This window comes from Rana temporaria, chromosome 4 (genome assembly GCF_905171775.1).
Source record: "Rana temporaria chromosome 4, aRanTem1.1, whole genome shotgun sequence".
Taxonomy (NCBI): domain Eukaryota; kingdom Metazoa; phylum Chordata; class Amphibia; order Anura; family Ranidae; genus Rana; species Rana temporaria.
In genome coordinates, this window is record NC_053492.1 from 17421600 (window position 1) to 17442998 (window position 21399).

The following is a 21399-nucleotide window of genomic DNA, read 5'->3' on the forward strand; positions in this document are numbered from 1 at the left end:
ACCAGGTGGAACTCTACGTTGGCCATGCTGCAGCGGCTGCACACGCAGCAGAGGGCCATAAATGAGTATCTGTGCCAATATGGCAGCAGACAGGGTCAGGGGAGCTTGTTTTTTTTTGGGCCATGATCAGGGATGCATGCACTGTCCTGTCACCATTTGAGGAGGCCACGAGGATGGTGAGCAGTGACAGTACATGCATCAGTGAGACTGTCCCTCTTATTCACCTGTTGGAGCACACGCTGCATGGAATAATGGACAGAGCCCTTGAGGCAGAACAAAGGGAAGAAGAGGAGGACTTCCTTACCTCTCAAGGCCCCCTTTATCCAGACAGTGTTCCTGCTTGCCCGCCTATCACACAGGAAGAGGAGGAGGAGGATTGTGTCAGCATGAAGGTGGAGCCTAGCACTCAGCATCAGCAGCAGTCTTCAAGGGATCAATTACAGTCCCAAGAAACCCATGAACTTGTACATGGCTGCGGATCCTGTTGTCTTCAGTGACCCAGAGGACTCCGCACCGAATGCCTCAGCAAACCTACGCTGTATGACCTCCCTGATCCTGCAAAGCCTGCGGAAGGATCCTCGTATTCGTGCTATCAAGGAGAGGGATCATTACTGGCTGGCAACCCTCTTTGATCCATGTTAAAAGAGTAAGGTTGCAGACCTTATCTTGCCTGCGCAGAGGGAGCAGAAGATGAAACATCTTCGGGAGGCCTTGCAGAAAGGTCTATGCAACGCGTTCCCAGATACTGGGAGGCTACAAAATCCTGGTCCTGGACAATGTGTTGCTGAGGCTTCAGTCACAGAAGTAGCGGTGGAGAAGGTGACCATCTGACAGATGCGTTCAGACAATTTTTTAGTCCGCAGCCCCAAGGTATGACCAGTTTCAGCAACCATCGCCAGCGTCTGTTTTACATGGTGCGGGAATACCTAGGGGCAAGATCAGACTTGGACACCTTTCCCACCGGATATCCTCTGGCTTACTGGGTCTTAAGGATGGATCACTGGCCAGAGCTTGCACAGTACGCAATTGAGCTACTGGCATGTCCTGCATCCAGTGATCGTTCAGAACGCACATTCAGTGCTGCTGGAGGCTTTGTAACCGATCACAGGGTGCGCCTCTCTACAGACTCGGTCGATCGACTGACCTTCATAAAAATGAATCAGGCTTGGATCACCACAAGCTACCAAGCACCTGATGCTGATGTAACTGAATATTTTTTTTTGAAATGTCAGATACCTTCAAGACTGCCTATGCTGATGCTGAGTGGCTATCCTGTTATGCTGAGTGACTATCCTTTTCCTCCTCAATGATCATGCTGATAGCTTGTAAGAAAATTTTTGGTTCTGGGCACTGCCACCAGTGGCTAAGGCCCAATTTTTCTGCCCCTATTTTATACAATTATAAAATTTTTGATGCAATACTTTGCAGCGGGCTCATTCCTGCGCTCCAACTAGAGTATCTGTGAGGGGTTTCAGTGTTGTGGCACCAGCACCACCACCAACAAAGGCCCCATTTTTCTGCCCCTTTTCAACAGGGGCATGTAATTACAATTCTTGATCTAATATTTCACAGCAGGGCCCATTCCTGCGCCCACCAAGAGTATCTTTGAGGGGTTGCAGTGTTGTGGCACCAGCACCAGTGCCTAAGGCCCAATTTTTCTACCACTGTTCAACAATGGCATGTAATTACAATTCTTGATATAATAGTTCACACAGCAGGGCTTTCCAGCGCCCACCAAGACTAACTGTGAGGGCTTACAGTGCTGTGGCAACACCAACACCTAGGGCCAAAATGTCTGCAGAGTATATACGGCAGGCCCCTACTTTCAAACATTCAACTTACAAACGACTCCTACTTGCAAACGGAAGGAGAGAACAGGAAGTGAGAGGAAATCTACCCCTAGGAAGGGAAATTCTCTTCTGTAAGAGGTGTCTCCTGTCCACTGATGCTTTATCACCAATCCTTGTTTCACTAAAAAACCCAAATTTTCAAAAAATCATTTGTCATTGGGACAGAAATTGAATTGCAATCTTCTGAACAGATGCACACAGACAGCAAATCAAATGTTACAGGGGTGGAAAGTATTCATACCTCTTGTACTTTTCCACATTTTGTCATGTTACAACTAAAAACGGAAATTTATTCTATTGGGATTTTATGTGATAGACCAACACAAAGTGGCACATAATTGTGAAGTGGAAGGAAAATGATAAATGTTTTTTTTAAATTTTGTTTTTGAATAAATACCTGAAAAGTGTGATGTGCATTTGTATCCAGCCCCCTTTATTCCGATACCCCTAACTAAAATCTAGTGAAACCAATTGCCTTCAGAAGTCACCTAATTAGTAGATAGAGTCCACCTGTGTGTAATTTAATCTCACTATAAATACAGCTGTTCTGTGAACCCCTCAGAGGTTTGTTAGAGAATCTTAATGAACAACAGCATCATGAAGGCCAAGGAACACACCAGACAGGTCAGGGATAAAGTTGTGGATAAGTATAAAGCAGGGTTAGGTTATAACCAAAAAATCTCCCAAGCTTTGAACATCTCACGGAGCTCTGTTTAATCCATCATCAGAAAATGGAAAGAGTATGGCACAAATGCAAACCTACCGTCCACCTACACTGACTGGCCGGGCAAGGAGAGCATTCATCAGAGAAGCAGCCAAGAGGCCCATGGTAACTCTGGAGGAGCTGCAGAGATCAACAGCTCAGGTGCGCCCACCGCACGGATTCTTAAATGGGACGTACAGGTACGCCCATTTGCCTACCGCTGCCATTCTGCCAACGTATATCGGTGTGCAGCGGTCAGCAAGTGGTAAAAAAAAAAAATATGCTGGAATGGAAATCACAAGCACTCGCCCAGCTGTCATGACTTGTCCACCTATTTTATTCATAATTTTTTTTCCCTATGATTGTCAGCTCCATCTAGTGGCCACAATGCAGTATTTTGCATATTAAGGTATTTTAGGAAATTGCCCCATTGTGGTCACTAGGTGGAGCTGGAGGATAGATAGATAGATAGATAGATAGATAGATAGATAGATAGATAGATAGATAGATAGATAGATAGATAGATAGATAGATAGATAGATAGATAGATAGATAGATAGATAGGCCTATGGTGTTGATTGTAAATTGTTTGGCAGTTGTACCTTAGGTGACCAGGGGTCGGTACACTCCATACCGCACCATGTGGTGCAGCACTTCTTCTTTCCTTTACAGTCACTGTCACTATTACACTTCGGTTTCGGTCGGGTAAAAGAACATCTTGCACAAGTAGGTAGGCATGATCCAGGTTTTACTGCAATACAAAACACAGCCAGATTAAACAATACCATACCCCAGGATTTCCAGATCTACAAGAAACTGCAAGAATATGAAGGCTACCAAAGCTTATGTAAAAAAAAAAATACTGCCTGTCTGCCTTCAGTCTGTACTAAAGGCTTTGATGCTTCCTAAGTCAGTGCAGGCAGGCAGCTATCATTTTCAGCAAGAGGTCAGCGGTGGCATGCTCTGTATTTTTCTCCCCACGGGATGGAAACATTATACAGATCAGAGGCATAACTAGAAACTTCAGGGGATTGATACAAGGAACCATAAAGACCACCCCCAGGGTGGGGCCCTTCCCTCCCAGCCCCCCACCCCTTCATAATACAGGGGTAGTGGCCCCCATTAGATCACAACCCTCTTTTATCAGTGCTCCCCTCTTAAAGACCCTCCCCATTAGATCCGAGTTCTTTTATATCAGTTTCCCTCCTTAGAGACCCCCCCCCCCCCCCCATTAGATTACAGTGTTGTTCAAACATATACACTGTACTATCTCGATATGCATAATACTATATGAATAGTGTAGGAAACTTCCAATTCATTCCAAAATGTGTTGTGCTAATATCCAACTTACAGTATAAAGTCCTTTTGAGTTGGATACGTTGGATATTAGCACAGCACTTTTTTAATGGATTGGAGGTTTCCACCATTTTTCATATAGTATTATGTGTATCAAGATTACACAGTATATATTAGTAATCAAAGGGAGTAGGGAATGCAGGATTATTGCGGTGCCTCAGAAAATCAATACCAATATTTATAAGAATTTTTTTACAAAGTTTTATTAATTGCAAAGGAAAATTAAAATACTAGTTTCGCCAAACATTGGCTTCATCAGGGGATTAAGATGTGTTTTGTATATGTATTTTAATTTTCCTTTGCACTTAATAAAACCTTTTAAACATTTCTTATAAATATTGGTATTGATTTTCTGAGGCACCGCAATAATCCTGCATTCCTTACTCCCTTTGATTACTAACAAAATTATGGGGATGAGGTGCCGTATTCCTTAAGACAATCGACCAATTTTTGCCAATTCTTTGCATAGTATATCGGTTTGAGTAACATTGGAGTGTATTAATACTTGGATTACCCTTGGAGGTTTCCACCATCATTCACAATTATTTGTGGGATGTTCCTGGTCAGCAGTGGTCAGGACCTACCAAAAGTGGTCCGTTAAAAAAAAACTGGCAATAAGGTCATGGGCAGCCAAAGCTGGCCCATGTAGTTCAAACCAATAGAGGAGCTACTGTAGCTCAAATTGCTGAGAAAGTTAATGGTGGTTTTGATAAAAAGGTGTCCAAACACACAGAGTATCGCAGTTTGTTGTGTATGGGTCTGCGTAGCCCCAGACTGATCAGAATGCCCATGCTGATCAGTGTCCACAGCCAAAAATGCCTACAATGGGTACGTGGGAATCAGAACTGGACCACGGATCAATGGAAGATCGTGACCTGGTCTGATGAATTCAATAATGGTTTAAGAGACACAAGTTTGAGGTGTTGACTTTGTTGTAATATATATATATATATATATATATATATATATATATATATATATATATATATATATATATATATATACATAATGTCGTATTATTGTGTTATAAGTCCAAAATTGATCAAGCCAGATTTCAAACCTGTAATTCAAAGAGACAGGACGAAGTCTGTTTTTCACATCAAACCTGTAATTACATGTTACACATCAAAAGAGGTTTGTCTATTGTCAATATGCAAAAAAGACAGAATGGGTCCGTTTTTACACATCAAACCAATCAAACAATTACTCAGATCACATGCAATCTAATTACTTATTAGAGGGGGCTTATTAGTATGCAAGAATGCATACTAATTAGTGACTCCGGCTGGAGTAATTTACCTGCCACTCTAAAAGACAGGATGTAGTTCCTGTCTTTCAGATCAAAGATGGCCAATCAAATTGCTCAGCTATTCAGTGAACAGGCAATATAATGTTGGGAGTTCTGGTTGTCACTCAGAGAAGATACCCCTATGTATTCTCTGCATGAACATATGTTGGTCTGGAAGTGATCAGAACATGTATTTTCTAAGATGAGACATTGACACTACATTACTTTGTTGGACTTTTGTATCATCTGTTGAATTTTGACTTTGTTTGTATTGGAAGTTAATTAAAATTGAGTTCTCTGGAGAACCTGTGTTGCTGCGAAACAACGTAATTTATAGTCATCATACTATACATCTATATCACTACATTTATTGGACATTTATGAGATCACAACAGACTTGGCCTCCAAATTCTCCAGATCTCAATCTAATCAAGCATCTGTGGGATGTGCTGGAAAAACAAATCTGATCCATGGATGCCCTACCTCACACTGTAGGCCTCGTACACTAGGCTGACCAGACATCCCTGGTTTCCCGGGACAGTCCCTGGATTGAGGACAATGTCCCCAGACCAAGTCTGTCCCTGGTTTTGTCCCCGGATTGGATTTGAATAGGGGCTGGGGCAATTTCAAGACAGTGCAGAATTGAAAAGAAAATTCTGAATAACACGCCCCGTTTCGCCGCTCCTACTAGCTTAGGGAGTTTATTTTTTTTCCATTATTTGTGGCCCTTTCTGATGATCATATGCTGGTTGGAGCGGAGGGAATATTTCTTCAGTTTTGGGTGCTCATTCAGCTCCGCTCGCATGTTCTCTTGCCTTGGCTCAAGTCCCGGCCAGCCGCCTGCCTACTTATCTCCTTGCCTTCTCTGGCAGAGTGATCTTCCTCCACTCCCCACCCAGTAGTAGCCGGGCCCCGGAGAGTAATGCCGCGTACACACGATCATTTTTTGGCATGAAAAAAACGGCGTTTAAAAAAAATGTAATTTAAAATGATCGTGTGTGGGCTTCACATCATTTTTCGGCTTCTGAAAAGCGACCAAATTTTTTTCGAGCATGCTGCATTTTTTAACAACGTTTTAAACTATGTCGTTTTTCGGGTTGTAAAAAATCATCGTGTGTGGGCTAAAACGACGTTAAAAACCTGTGCATGCTCAGAATAAATTTTTGAGACGGGAGCGCTCGTTCTGGTAAAACTACCGTTCATAATGGAGTAAGCACATTCATCACGCTGTAACAGACAGAAAATCGCGAATCGTCTTTTACTAACACGGAATCAGCTAAAACAGCCCAAAGGGTGGCGTCATCCACATGGAACTTCCCCTTTATAGTGCCGTCGTACGTGTTGTACGTCACCGCGCTTTGCTAGAGCATTTTTAAAAAACGATGGTGTGTGGGCAACGTCGTTTTAATGATGAAGTTGGAAAAACTTTTTTTCTACATGCCGAAAAACATTGTTTTTTTTAATGCCGAAAAATGATCGTGTGTACGCGGCAAGACTTGATAGACTGTGATGCGGGCAGTGGTGGCGACAGGCATTGAGTCGCTGATTGCCGCCATTACTTGTCCCCAGATTTCATTTTAAAAATCTGGTCACCTTATCGTACACACGACCGGGTTTCTCGGCAAAAAACAGCAAGAAAACTGCTTCTTGCTGAGATTCCCGTTCGTGTGTACGAGGCATTCAGGTTTTTTTGTTTGGAAAGCAGGCAAGAATCTCGACGAGAAAAAAAGAGAACCTGCTCTCTTTTTTCTCGTCGAGATTCTCGTTTGCCTGTTTCCAAACGAGAAACCCGAGAGTGTGTATACTTACCTGTCGCCTTGGAAACCCGCGCATGCTCAAAATGACTTTGACGCATGTGTGGTAGCTTCCATGGCATAGGTAGGGTGAAGCAAGATGACAGCGACGGCATGGAATGTGACGAGCGCATGACGTCACCGTGTTCTTTCCTTTCCTTTTGAAATGAAAGTCGGTACACTCGGGCGGCAAGAGTTTCTTGCCAAGAATCTCGTTAGGGAAAACAACGTTTTTTTCCTGACGAGATTCTCGGTCGTGTGTACGAGGCCTTACAGGTTTTAAGGGATCTGCTACTGATGGCTTGGTGCCAGGTACCACAGCACACCTTCAGAGGTCTAGTGGAGTCCATTCCTTGATGGGTTATGGTGGGCAGTCATAAAGTTATGGCCGATCGGTGTATACACTGAATTCACTATGGTTTGCTATGGAACGTACTCTATAGTGTCTGAATTTGCATCATCTAAGCCAGCGTTTCTCAACCTTCTAACCCTAGAGGAACCCTTGAAATAATTGCCAGGTCTTGTGGAACCCCTGTTAAAATGTTTTCATCAGGGTTCAATGAGAGAAATGTCACTTATATTAGTAGTCAGTGAGAAGAATGCCACCCTCATCGTCAACTAAAAATATTGGTGCCATGCCACTAGTTCTGCCAAGTGGAATTTGCCCTGGAACTATGCAGGCACTATCAGATTGGAAGTCAATTTATCACAGCTCAAGGAACCCCTTATCAACCTCTGGAGGAACCCTGATTATGAATAGCTTTTCAAAAAGATAATTGGTACCATCAGCCACAGTCCAAGGGACCTCTAGCAACCCCATGAGAAACATTAGAATTCCTTGGAACTCTATTTTGAGAATGGCTGATCAAAAAGTTTAAAGGTGCCATGCCACTACTTCTGCCAAGTGGAATTTGCCCTGGAACTATGCAGACACTATCAGATTGGTAGTCAATTTATCACAGCTCAAGGAACTCCTTATCAACCTCTGGTGGAACCCTGATTATGAATAGCTTTTCAAAAAGATAATTGGTGCCATCAGTAGGCATGTGCAAAAGGGAAAATTTCGTTTCGTTTCGTTTTAATTTCTTATTTAACTAATTTCGTTAAGTTAGGTTCGTTACATGTGTTAAATTCGTTTTCGGAACTCGTTCGTTTTCGACCGAATTTCGAAAAATCCGGTCGAATTCGAAAATATTTCGACCGTTTTCGGAATTCGTTCGTTTTCGACCGAATTTCGAAACATCCGGTAGAATTCGAAAGTATTTCGACCGGATTCGACAACAAATAGTCTCTTTTCGAAAATAATTTCGAAATTCGATCGGAATTCGAAAAAAAAAAAAAAATTCGAATTCCAAATCGAAAACCCGCGGACGAAATTCGATCGGATTTAAAAAAAAAAAAAAAAATTTTATTCCGATCGAATTTCGTCCACGGGTTTTCGATTCGGAATCGAAAACGTTCGTTCGGATTCCGTAAATTCATTAATATTGCAATTCGGGAATTCGTATGCATCCGAATGTCCGAATAATGAAAAATTTGTCCGAATTTCGATTCGGAACGAAACTAAATGCACATGCCTAGCCATCAGCCACAGTTCAAGGGACCTCTAGCAACCCCTGGAGAAACATTAGGTTTCCTTGGAACTCTATTTGAGAATGGCTGATCAAAAAGTTTATTGGTGCCATGCCACTAGTTCTACCGAGTGATGTTGGTCGGAAAGTATGCAGGCACCCACAAATGAGAGGTCAAATAGCCACAGTTCAAGGAACCCCTATCAACCTTTGAAGGAACCCTAGGTTTCTTTGGAACTCTAATTGTCATCATCCACAGTTCAAGGGACCTCTAGCAACCCCTGGAGAAACATTAGGTTTCCTTGGAACTCTATTTAAGAATGGCTGATCAAAAAGATGATTGGTGCCATGTTGCTGGTTCTGCCAAGTGGTGTTGGCCCCAGAAGTATGCAAGCACCATTAGATGAGAGGTCAATTAGTCACAGCTCAAGGAATGCATAGCAACCTCTGGAGGAACCCCAGGGTTCCATGGAACTCTGGTTGAGATCGGCTTGTCTAAGGTGTGATGTGCTTACAATAAAAAGAAGGAGTCTCAATTAATGCACAGACAGCCAGGCACACAGCATTTTCTCCATCTCCACTGTCTCAGGGAAATTATATAGGGATATATTTTTGATGTTTTACTTGATAGAGTGAAGGGACGGCTGAACTCAATTCTCTGAGGACTCCCCTCTTTGCACATAAAGTCCCACAATCTCTGCACTGCTGACAGGTGTCTATGGCCTTGTACACGCGGTCGGTCCATCCAATGAGAACGGTCCAAAGGAAGCTGACTGATGGTCTGATGTGCCTACACACCATAGGTTAAATAACCGATCGGGTCAGAACGTGGTGACGTAAAACACAACGACGTGCTGAAAAAAACGAAGTTCAATGCTTCCAAGCATGCGTCGACTTGATTCTGAGCATGCGTGGATTTTTAACCGATGCTTTTGCATACTAACCGTCGGTTTTGACCTATCGGTTAGGCATCCATCGGTTCAATTTTAAAGCAAGTTCTAAATTTTTTGAGCGAAGGATAACTGACCGATGGGGCCCACACACAGTCGGTTTGGTCTGATGAAAAGGTCCTTCAGTCCGTTTTCATTGGTTTTGACCGACTGTGTGTACGCGGCCTAAGACTTCTTCCAAAGAACTGATAGCGGCACACAGCCACTAACACCCACTTTGATTATCTACTCACAGTGCCACAGGATAATCGGTTGCCTCCTTCCGATATCCACTGGGATCTTCGGTGAGGGAGACACAGACTCACAATATTACATGACAGCTGGATACTCTTCCCCCAAATTCCACCTGGTACTGTACTCTTCAGTGAGCTCTCCTGACTCAGAAACTCCAATCTTCTCAGCTGTTGCTCCAGTTGGGATCTTGATGACTACTGAATGGCACCTCTAGCAACCTGCCCCTGAGGCAAAGCCCCTGCATAGGGGTCTCCTCTGGCAGGATTAGACCCAGCAACATCTACTCCCTCCCTCAGGCCTCCGACTATTAATAGGCTCTCCAGCCACCTACTGGGTACACCTCCCCAGGGATTGATTGGATCCCCATAAATATTCAGGGCGCCTCCTCTGTTCTTCCTCCCACTATAATTCTAGAATCTTCTAAAATACAGGGGGAAGCAATCAGACCAGCAGACTGTGAGACACTGAGCAGGCTAAAGCAGTCAACCCCTGCTCCACTGGTTACAGAGGAGCCAAACAAAATTTGCCCAGTAACCTACACTAGCTATGGAGGTGCTACAAAAATATGATTTTCTCTATGATTTTGGGGTCTATAATGGGAATAAAACCACATCAAATGCACATGGCTATAATTAATAGACACTGAGATCTTTGTGGAAAAATTTAAAAGTTCACATACCAGATAAAATATTATACTCTGGTGCTGAGAATTTTATTTTGAGGTGTACCTCACCGAATGAAATAAAACTGATCATTACAACTTCGTAGGGGTAGATTTCAAGAAATGGGGCTCCCCTGTACTCAGGTGATCTCCTAGCCTGATGGATGATACCAAATATTAATAATATGAAGCGCATCACAGCAGAGTAGAAAATAGAATGTTATATTTTTAGAGGTTGAATTGTAAAGATGGAAGGGATTGGTTCCTCTACATGCCGTCCCCGCTTCCCCTCTTATCCACTTATAGCTGTGATCGGGCTCCTGTGTACCTCCCCCCCACACACCCTCCCCCTCAACTGTCGCAGCACTGCCAGGTTCCCCCCTCTCCTGTCCTGCTGGCTCCTGAGGGGGATCTGTCAGGATGGAGAGCAGGGTAGAGGCCGCAAATGTGTCATTTACTGCACCCTTCATTGTCTTAATGAATAGAGTCAGTGATTCGCACCGATTGTTGACTCTGTTTAGTCATAGCTGGGGCATAGTAAGCTGTGTTTACTATGCTTCAGTTTGTGGATGAATGGGAAGTTCTTTACAGAGCAATTCCTGTGTATGCATTCTGTGCAGCTGAGGCTGCAGAGATTGAGATTGAGAGCAGTGACTGTTCTCTGTTTAGACCCCTGATATCCCACCTAATACTCCAAATGGGGCTCCTAAAAAAAATTATAAAATATAATACAAAAATAAAATTGTAAATAAATAAAAGGAAATGGTAGAATAAATAAATACAATAACAAAAACAAAAAAAACTATTGACACTAGTGGTGGAACTACCAGGGTCGCAGAGGTCGCACTTGGGACCGGGCCCTGGCGTTCCACCACTGTGGGGGCCCCATATGGGTGTGAGGGTGGCCCTTTATGGTTTCTTGGACCAAGGCTCTGAAGGTTCTAGTTATGATTCTGCTGCAATACCTTCAGTTCAGTAATAATAGTTTTGGTTATACAGCAATTTCCAAATCACAAGGAGTATTCCATTACCTGTCACTGTTGGCGTGCACTGGGCCCTGCACTTGAAAGAACAGCATCGGTCGGTGCCTTGGCACTGGTCATCCCTCTGGCAGAAGGGTGCATATATCGTAGCTATACACACTGAGTCATCAGAGTTTGGGCAGGCATTATTCTTGACTGCAGAGAGATAAAATAGCTGTGATGATGATGGAAGGAAGTAGAGACTGAGAAACTGAGACTGAACTAGAGACTGAGAGCAGAGGGTGATAAGTGCAGGCCGGGACTATGAAGAGTGATGTGTGCAGGCCGGGACTATGAAGAGTGATGAGTACAGGCCGGGACTATGAAGCGTGATAAGTGCATGCCGGGACTATGAAGGGTGATGAGTTCAGGCCGGGACTATGAAGCGTGATAAGTGCATGCCGGGACTTTGAAGGGTGATGAGTGCAGGCTGGGACTATGAAGCGTGATAAGTGCATGCCGGGACTATGAAGGGTGATGAGTGCAGGCTGGGACTATGAAGGGTGATGAGTGCAGGCCATAACTATGAAGGGTGATGAGTGCAGGCCGGAACTATGAAGGGTGATGAGTGCAGGCCGGAACTTTGAAGGGTGATGAGTGCAGGCCGGAACTTTGAAGGGTGATGAGTGCAGGCCGGAACTATGAAGGGTGATGAGTGCAGGCCGGAACTATGAAGGGTGATGAGTGCAGGCCGGAACTATGAAGGGTGATGAGTGCAGGCCGGAACTTTGAAGGGTGATGAGTGCAGGCCGGAAATTTGAAGGGTGATGAGTGCAGGCCGGGACTATGAAAGGTAATGACTGCAAGCCAGGACTATGAAGGGTAATGACTGCAAGCCAGGACTATGAAGGGTGATGAGTGCAGGCCGGGACTATGACAGGTGATGAGTGCAGGCCGGGACTATAACGGGTGATGAGTGCAGGCCGGGGCTATGAAGGGTGATGAGTTCAGGCCGGGGCTATGAAGGGTGATGAGTTCAGGCTGGGAATATGAAGAGTGATGAGTGCAGGCCGGGACTATGAAGGGTGATGAGTTCAGGCCGGGGCTATGAAGGGTGATGAGTTCAGGCTGGGAATATGAAGAGTGATGAGTGCAGGCCGGGACTATGAAGGGTGATGAGTGCAGGTCAGGACTATGAAGGGTGATGAGTGCAGGCCGGGACTATGAAGGGTGATGAGTGCAGGCCGGGACTATGAAGGGTGATGAGTGCAGGCCGGGACTATGAAGGGTGATGAGTGCAGGTCAGGACTATGAAGGGTGATGAGTGCAGGCCGGGACTATGAAGGATAATGAGTGCAGGCCGGGACTATGAAGGGTTATGAGTGCAGGCCGGGACTATGAAGGGTGATGAGTGCAGGCCGGGACTATGAAGGGTGATGAGTGCAGGCCGGGACTATGAAGGGTGATGAGTGCAGGTCAGGACTATGAAGGGTGATGAGTGCAGACAAGGAGGATGAAAGGTAATAAGTGTCAGTTGGGACTATGAAAGGGGGGTGATGAGCGTTGGCCGGGGACCATAAAAGGTTGATGAGTGCAGGCCAGGTACAATATTTATGTTTATCTAAAGTTTATGCTGTATATTTAAACTGATGTTCTATATCTGTGTGTACTACATTTAATTTAATACATTGCAAATAATTCCCAGAAAGAGACAACAGAGTATTAGTTGCCTCCTTTCTCACTACCTTGGAGGAGGAGGAGTCTCTGCTCTGACTCACTTACATGTGTAAATTTCAGCTTCAGCTACCTATCTCTGTAAACAGCATTTTTACAACAGGAAGCATTGAGAAAAGTTGAAATACATCTGAAGATTAGCTTAAATCTCTCTTTCTGTTTCTGTCTCAGACACAAAGCAGAACAGGTCACATTTTTATGATCTCATCGTATTCTCAGACAGATTTTAAAATATTTACCGTCCAATGGCAGCAGACATTGTCTTCTACCCCCTGAGAAGCAGCACTTCATCTTGCCTTCACAGTGTCCATCTCGCCTACATTCATTCTGCAACGTGGAGCCATCAACATTGAATTCCACATCTGCAGGACACCTACCAGGTTTCCCCGGAGGCTGTCTACCTGAGAGGGTAATGAGGTGAACCATAAATGAATCACAGATATTTTCTTAGATATATACACACACACATACTGTACATACACTTAATTGTCATTGGGACACCTGCCTTTACACGCACATGAAATTTAATGGCATCCCACTCTTAGTCCGTAGGGTTCATTATTGAGTTGGCCCACCCTTTGCAGCTATAACAGCTTCAACTCTTCTGGGAAGGCTGTCCACAAGGTTTAGGAGTGTGTCTATGGGAATGTTTGACCATTCTTCCAGAAACGCATTTGTGAGGTCAGGCACTGATTTTGGACGAGAAGGACTGGCTTGCAGTCTCTGCTCTAATTTATCCCAAAGGTGTTCTATCGGGTTGAGGTCAGGACTCTGTGCAGGCCAGTCAATTTCCTCCACTCAAAACGCACTCATCCATATCTTTATGGACCTTGCTTTGTGCACTGATGTGCAGTCATGTTGGAACAGGAAGGGGCCGTCCCCAAACTGTTCCCACAAAGTTGGAAGCATGAAATTGTCCTAAATGTCTTGGTATGCTGACGCCTTAAGGCCGGGTACACACGGACAAACATGTATGGTGAAAGCGGTTCCGTCGGACCGTTTTCACTATACATGTCTGCCAGAGGGCTTCTGTACGATGGTTGTACACACCATCGTACAGAAGTCCGCGCGTAAACAATACGCGGGGCGTGTCCGCGGTGTCGCCTTGTCGATGACGCGGTGTCGCCGCGACAATGACGCGGCGACGTGGGCGGCCCGCCTTTAAAATGCTTCCACGCATGCGTCGAAGTCATTCGACGCATGCGAGGGACGGCGGGCGCCTGGACATGTACGGTAGGTCTGTACTGACGACCGTACATGTCCGAGCGGGCAGAATTCCAGCGGACTGTTTTAAAACAAGTCCAGGAATATTTGTCTGCTGGGAAAAGGCCCGGCGGGCAAATGTTTGCTGGAATTCGGCCCGCTCGCGCCCACACACGACCAAACATGTCTGCTGAAACTGGCCTGCGGGCCAGTTTCAGCAGACATGTTTGGTCGTGAGTATGGGGCCTAAGAGTTCCCTTCAATGGAACTAAGGGGCCAACCCAACCCCTGAAAAACAACCCCACACCATAATCCCCCCTCCACCATATGATTTGGACCAGTCCAAGGTACTTAGTAAGAGGCATGGCGGGTTTTTTTTAATTCATATTTTTTTGTCATAATTTCTTGAAAAATAAAGAAATAATAAAAAAAAAATTCACAAATTTTTATTTTATTTTTGCATACTGTCACTTCTTGTGCAGTACAGCGTTGTCATATAACAGTGTGGCAGTGATCAGGGACACTGCATGGTGACAGTACGAAAATATATATATATATATATATATATATATATATATATATATATATATATATATATATTTTACAATTTTTTTTAACACACTGACATTGTACTACTCTGGGGAAGTGATCAGTTTTTTATTTTTTTAACCACTTAAGGACCAGTGCACGACTATATATGTCGGCACAATGACACGGTTGGGCAGATGGACATAGCTGTACACCTGTACGTCCCCTTTAAGTTGCGGTATTGTGGGCGCGTGCGCGCCGCAAGCTCCATGAGTTCGACCGCGGGTCCGACGGACACGATGTCCGCGGGCATACCCGCGATTGTCTCACGGAGAGGAAGAACGGGTAAACAAGCATTTCCCCATTCTTCCTAGTGACGGGACACTGATCACAGCTCCCTGTAATCAGGAGCGGTGATCCGTGTCATGTCACATGTAGCCCATCCCCCCCACAGTTAGAACACATCCCTAGGACACACTTAACCCCTTCAGCGCCCCCTACTGGTTAACCACTTCACTGTCAGTGTCATTTGTACAGTAATCAGTGCATTTTTAAAGCACCGATCGCTGTATCAATGACAATGGTCCCAAAATGGCATCAAAAGTGTCCGATGTGTCCGCCATAATGTCTCAGTCACAATAAAAATTGCTGATCGCCGCCATTACTAGTAAAAATATTAATAAAATAGCGTTAATAGACGCTATAACTTTTGCACAAACCAATCAATAAACGCTTATTGTGATTTTTTTTACCAAAAATAGGTTGAAGAATACATATCGGCCTAAACTGAGGAAAAAAAACGCCAAATTGTCACTCTATTTCCGTTTATAGTGCAAAAAATAAAAAACGCAGAGGTGATCAAATACCACCAAAAGAAAGCTCTATTGTGGGGAAAAAAAAGACATCAATTTTGTTTGGGAGCCACGTAGTAGGACCACGCAATTGTCAGTTAAAGTGACGCAGTGCTGAATCGCAAAAAAATGCTCTGGTCTTTGGCCAGACAAATGGCCCGGGGCTGAAGTGGTTAAACATTATGTTTGCTTATAGCAGTGACTTACATTGCTACAGTATAAGCAAACATTTTACTGAATGAAACCGAATCATTCAGTTTGTTTTGTTGTGATGAGCTATGATTGGTCAAAGCTAATCATATGGTGCAGATGAGCTGTGGTTGCCCCCTATCTGTACCATGTGATCCAATTGACCAATCACAGGAAATAATATGGTACAGATGAGCTGTGGATACCCCCTATCCGTACCATGTGATCAAATTGACCAATCACAGCTAATCATATGGTACAGATGAGCTGTGGTTACCCCCATCCGTACCATGTGATCAAATTGACCAATCACAGCTAATCATATGGTACAGATGAGCTGTGGTTACCCCCTATCCGTACCATGTGATCAAATTGACCAATCACAGCTAATCATATGGTACAGATGAGCTGTGGTTACCCCCATCCGTACCATGTGATCAAATTGACCAATCACAGCTAGCAACACAATTGTATCCAATGGATGGCATGAAAGGAAGCCATCTATTGTGTAAAACTGTCATGTTGACCTGCTCTGATTGGTCACGGTCGCATTGGTACCAGCAGCAAGCCGGTACTCTGATCAGTCATTGGCTGTGTCCCAGTGACTTCCCATGCCTATCCCCTGCTGCGCAACTGGTGCTTCCTGACAGGACGTTATGTGAGGTCCACTCAGGATAAGAAACTGTCCGGCGGTAAAAAAAAAGGTATTTACATTTTTTCTTATATCTATAAAAAATGTTTTGCATTTAATTTCTATTTTAAACTGAATAGTTTTTTTTTTTACAATCACTTTAAAGCCCCGTATATCAAGTCATTTGATCATCACTACTCTAATGCCCCTTACACACATGCGGGATTTCCGACGGGAAAAGTTCCCGTCGAAATCCAGAGGGGAAAGCCGAGAACCTGCTCAGTCAGCCTTTCCCCTACACACAGCCGGTTTTCCCGAAAGGAAAACTGCGATGGAGCTTTGGTCGGGAATCCCGGCCGTGTGTATGCTCCATGGCAGTTGTTCCCATAGGAAAACTGCCAAAAACCACCGGGCAAAAGTCCGCCTGTTTCCCGGTGGGAAAAAAGAGAGCATACACACGGCCGGGATTCCTAGCTAAAGGCTCTCCTCGCAGTTTCCAGTCGGGAAAACCAGCCGTGTGTACGAGGCATTAACCTTCTCCATCCCAGAACAAAATAACAAAGCATTGGAAGAGGTTTTGAACCCATTCTCATTCATAAATGATGAATATACACATTGCACAACACTCTAAAAATATAATAGATGTGCCTGCATTTCATTTTCTATAGTAATATATACTGTATTTATTGGCATATAACGCTCACTTTTTTACCCTGAAAATAGAGGGTAAACTGTGCCTGCGTGTTATACGCAGGGGGCTTTGGAAGTTTTTTCCCCTGAAACTTCCCTCTTAAAGTTAGGGTGCGTGTTATACGCCTGTGCGTGTTATACGCCGATAAATACGGTATCCAAGACGTAGACATTTATAAGTTGGTTGAGTCCTTACCTGAATTTTACATAATTTTAAATTCTTACCTAAAAGTTCTTTATCCTCGGTGAGGTTTGCAGAGGTTGGAATTAAAGCGGTGGCTCCTGCACAGATCAGGAGGAGTAGCAGGAGGGATCCGGTCTCTGGAGACATGTTCAGTTCCTAGAAATCTTTCTGAGAAGTCCGTGAGATGAGGAGACTTTTATATAGACCATATGAGGAAGAAGGAAGGGAGGGAACAGGGTTGAATCAGCTACCACACAATGGATGATTGCAAAAATAAAAGGCTTCCTACGTAATTAGCCACTTACACAAATTCTGATGGCATAACTGGGTCCCTATAATGTCTTGGGCTCTTATAGGGAAGAAGGAAGGGAAGCACTGAGAACAGGCAGAACCTGTTCCCATACAATATACGATTGCAAAAGATGATTCTTCTCATGTACGTTACTATGGTGGAATATACTTGACCTTTGGGCATTTATGACTTGTACGGGAAAGATGGACCCTTGCCCACCCTTGATAAAACGAGAAAGGGGAAATGGCGCTGCTAATGGCGATCAAGAGGCCAAATACAAAGAATGTGGGCCAGATTCACGTATATGGGCGTAACTTTGCGCGGGCGTAGCGTATCCTATTTACGCTATGCCACCGCAACTTGGACGGCCAAGTGCAGTATTCACAAAGTACTTGCTCCGTAAGTTGCGACGGCGTAGCATAAATGGGCCGGCGTAAGCCCGCGTAATTCAAATGTGGAAGAGGTGGGCGTGTTGTATGTAAATCAATCATGACCCCACATAAATGACGCGCCTAACGAACGGCGCATGTGCGCGCATGCTCAGTATCACGTCGAATTTTCTCCTTAAGATACGCCAGGCCCATTGCCTGTGACGTGAACGTAACCTACGCACAGCCCCATTCACGTACGACTTATGTAAACAACGTAAAAAGATACGCTTGCCGACGTCCGTACTTTGCATTACCTACGCCTCATATAACAGGGGTAACTTTACACCGGACGTAAGCCTTACGTAAACGGCGTAGCGGCCGCAAGTACGTTTGTGAATCGGCGTATCTACCTAATTTACATATTCGACGCATAAATCTATGGAAGCGCCCCTTGCGGCCAGCGTAAATATTGCACCCAAGATACGACGGCGTAGGAGACTTACGCCGCTCATATCTTGGCTAAATCTGTGCGTAACTGATTCTAAGATTTAGGCGCATAGATACGACGGCTCACATTCGGACTTATGACGGCGTACGCGGAGATACGCCGCCGTAAGTCCGTTGTGAATCTGGCCCAGTGTGTCTATGTGAGGTATGTAGAGGTTACCCTGTTGCTGGTACAAATGTGAAAAAAAGGGTGTGCCAAAAAGTGGCTAAGCCTGGACCACCAGCCTAAGTTGGTTTCCAGGTAACGTGTGTGAAGAGGAAAAAAATATATATATGTATATATATCAAGGTGTGGAAAAAAATATAAATGAAAATGTGTTCCTATGTGTGTGGTCAGGAACCTGGGCAGGCCAGCAGGTGTGCTGGATATGGCTGTAACCGTATGTAATCAATAGTGTGTAATAAAGAACCTAATATAACTGAAGGCTAATAATGCCTATTGCCTCCCAAGTGACCAAGAGGCAAAATCCAGAGGTATAGTATTGCAAGCAAACACAAATAAAAAATCAATAATAGTAATGCAAGTGAAAAGTCCAGATGGGAACAAAATAGATAGTAGTAAAAATATATTCTCAATCCTCATGAGAATTTACTCCACAACTCTGAAAACAGTAATGAGTATATATACACTACAGGTCCCATTAATCCATAATGTTCTGGTATTGAAGCTGACAAAAATAAATAGGTCAAAGGTCAAAATACACAGATACAATCACTGATATGCCTTTAGCAGGTAGTGATGAAGAGACTTGGTGCCAGTCTCACGCAATCCAATAGTAGGTGACTTTTGTGCTCCCCCTCATAGGTCCCCACTCACCAGATGTAGCTACCCCAAGTGGGGTGAAAGGCAGTTGGTGATGGTACCTTTCTTCCTCTTGTTGCACAATGCGCTCTATTGGATTCCAGGCGGTGTCTGTCCTCCGTGCAGCTTCTCAGAGACCAAAAAGTGTCTCTGGTGATGGTTGTGCAGTGTGTCACTCAAATGAAAAAAATGAAATCCACATAGTGTAGTATGTATAAAAATATTTCCAAAGAATAATTTATTTAAATAAAAAATAGAAATAAAAATGACATTTAGGAAAAAACATCAGCTTGTGGTTCCAGATGGCACTGAGTCCCACCAGATAAAAGCAAGCAAAAATGAACAAAAATAAACAGAGCTGGCCGCCCGTCCCAAGCGGGCTGGGATTAGTAACGGCTGACAGCGCTGTTGATCTCCTCCACAGCCCAGTGTCGGCATACTAGTGGCTAGTGTTGGCTGGGATGTAGGCGTGCGTAATTGCGTGTGGGTCACCTTTTTTTGACGCGTTTCGTCATGTGACTTTCTCAAAGTCAAACTTCTCATACACAGCGGCAGGCGTGTCCCTCCTCCCGGGGGGGGGGGGATATGTTAATTTGAATTGGGCAGTAGAATTGTTAATTCCCGTGGATGTAGGTGATCAACCCTCCATTAACCCTTGGTGTTGCCAAAACTAGGAATTGGGATAATCACCTACCACTGTCTAAGACATTATGTAATTGGATTCAAAAGAAGGTAGAAACACCTGTTGAAATAAACAGTCTAATACATATATAATCTTTACGTTTGATGGCTAAAAAGTAATATATCAGTAAGGACCATCCCTAAAAAATATATTATATACAGATTATGTGTAATCTTTCGTGAAGACGTGCAAACATATGGATGTGGGATGGGCATGTCAGATAACATATCTAGTCCACAGCACGATAAGCCCTGAAAGGGACCGATGTCCACTAGTGGTAGTAACCAGGAATATATATAAGGCAAAATTATATGTGAAATTTGCAGTGTGAAAAAGATCCTGAAGGATATTGTGATCCATACCCTAATACTAGAAATATATACAAGAGGTGATGTGTCTGTTTTTTTACACTAATGTCAGCTGTGTGATGTAAGTTCTGACATCCGTCCCTAAAGAGGGTCAAAGTTGCAGTAGTGCATAAATTATAAAACAAACATTAGATAGTAGAGAGTCATAGTACATTCACCCAATATTAAGTGAATATGTGACTGGTGACAGAACGGAATAAGCATGTGTATTCAATCCCCTATATGGCTTAAGGTCTGTGTGGTCATAAAGAAGCATAGATTATTTTTGAGCCAGTCATAAAATCATAGATTCCCCAATCAAGGAGTATCCCATTAGAGAAGCGTGTATAACTTGATTTATACATGGGGAAAAAATATAAATTAAATAGATTAATTGAAGATGAATCACTGGAAACCTCCCTATCTAAAAGCAAATGGGATGAGAAACCTAAGGAAAGGCGTCAGGGTAATATCATTAGAGGGTTCGTATATAGATGAAGACTAGGACATAATAAAAATTAATTAAAACTGGATTTATGGGGTGTTGTATAAAGCATATACAAGGGAGTGACTGATACCCTGTGTCTAGCATAGACCCCGATGTAATAAAGGTTAAAGCTTTCTATCCTTCTATACCTAGAAACCCATGGACCATGGGTAAGAATTAAATATGAGGACATAATGGTGGTAAAGAAGATAGAGAGGGGTCAATACATTGTTGTAAATTAGAAGTTAGAAATGAAACAGTTGAGGTCGATATCCAGGTTGAGGCCTCTTGTGGCTAGGGTCCCCAACCTGTGTATCCAGCGGGTCTCATTTTGTGAGACCTGGATCTTCTTGTTGCCCCCCCTCCAGTGGTCTTTAATAATATCGACTCCATAGAAGGTGTTAGATTTTAAATTCATTAATATTTTTATGTAATAAATGTATCTGAATCAATGCTTAGGACATGGTAGCTTTGAGGACAAACGTAGGTCAATGTAGTTACAGGACAGAACAACTGGTATAGTGTAGGCCACA

General features: G+C 43.8%; 1 protein-coding gene across 2 annotated transcripts in view; it reads right to left on the reverse strand.

The window, feature by feature from the left end:
- The window catches only part of LOC120935994 (WAP four-disulfide core domain protein 5-like), a 61631-nt gene extending 44079 nt beyond the window's left edge, over nt 1-17552 (reverse strand). For both annotated transcript variants that reach the window (XM_040348058.1, XM_040348057.1), the window contains exons 1-4: nt 17420-17552; nt 13342-13503; nt 11438-11584; nt 3156-3304 (exon numbers count right to left, since the gene is read on the reverse strand). In XM_040348058.1, the coding sequence (XP_040203992.1) occupies nt 3156-3304; nt 11438-11584; nt 13342-13503; nt 17420-17525 (564 nt within the window). In that variant the 5' untranslated portion in view covers nt 17526-17552. The remainder of the gene's footprint in view (nt 1-3155; nt 3305-11437; nt 11585-13341; nt 13504-17419) is intronic.
- Nucleotides 17553-21399: the final 3847 nt, after the last annotated feature.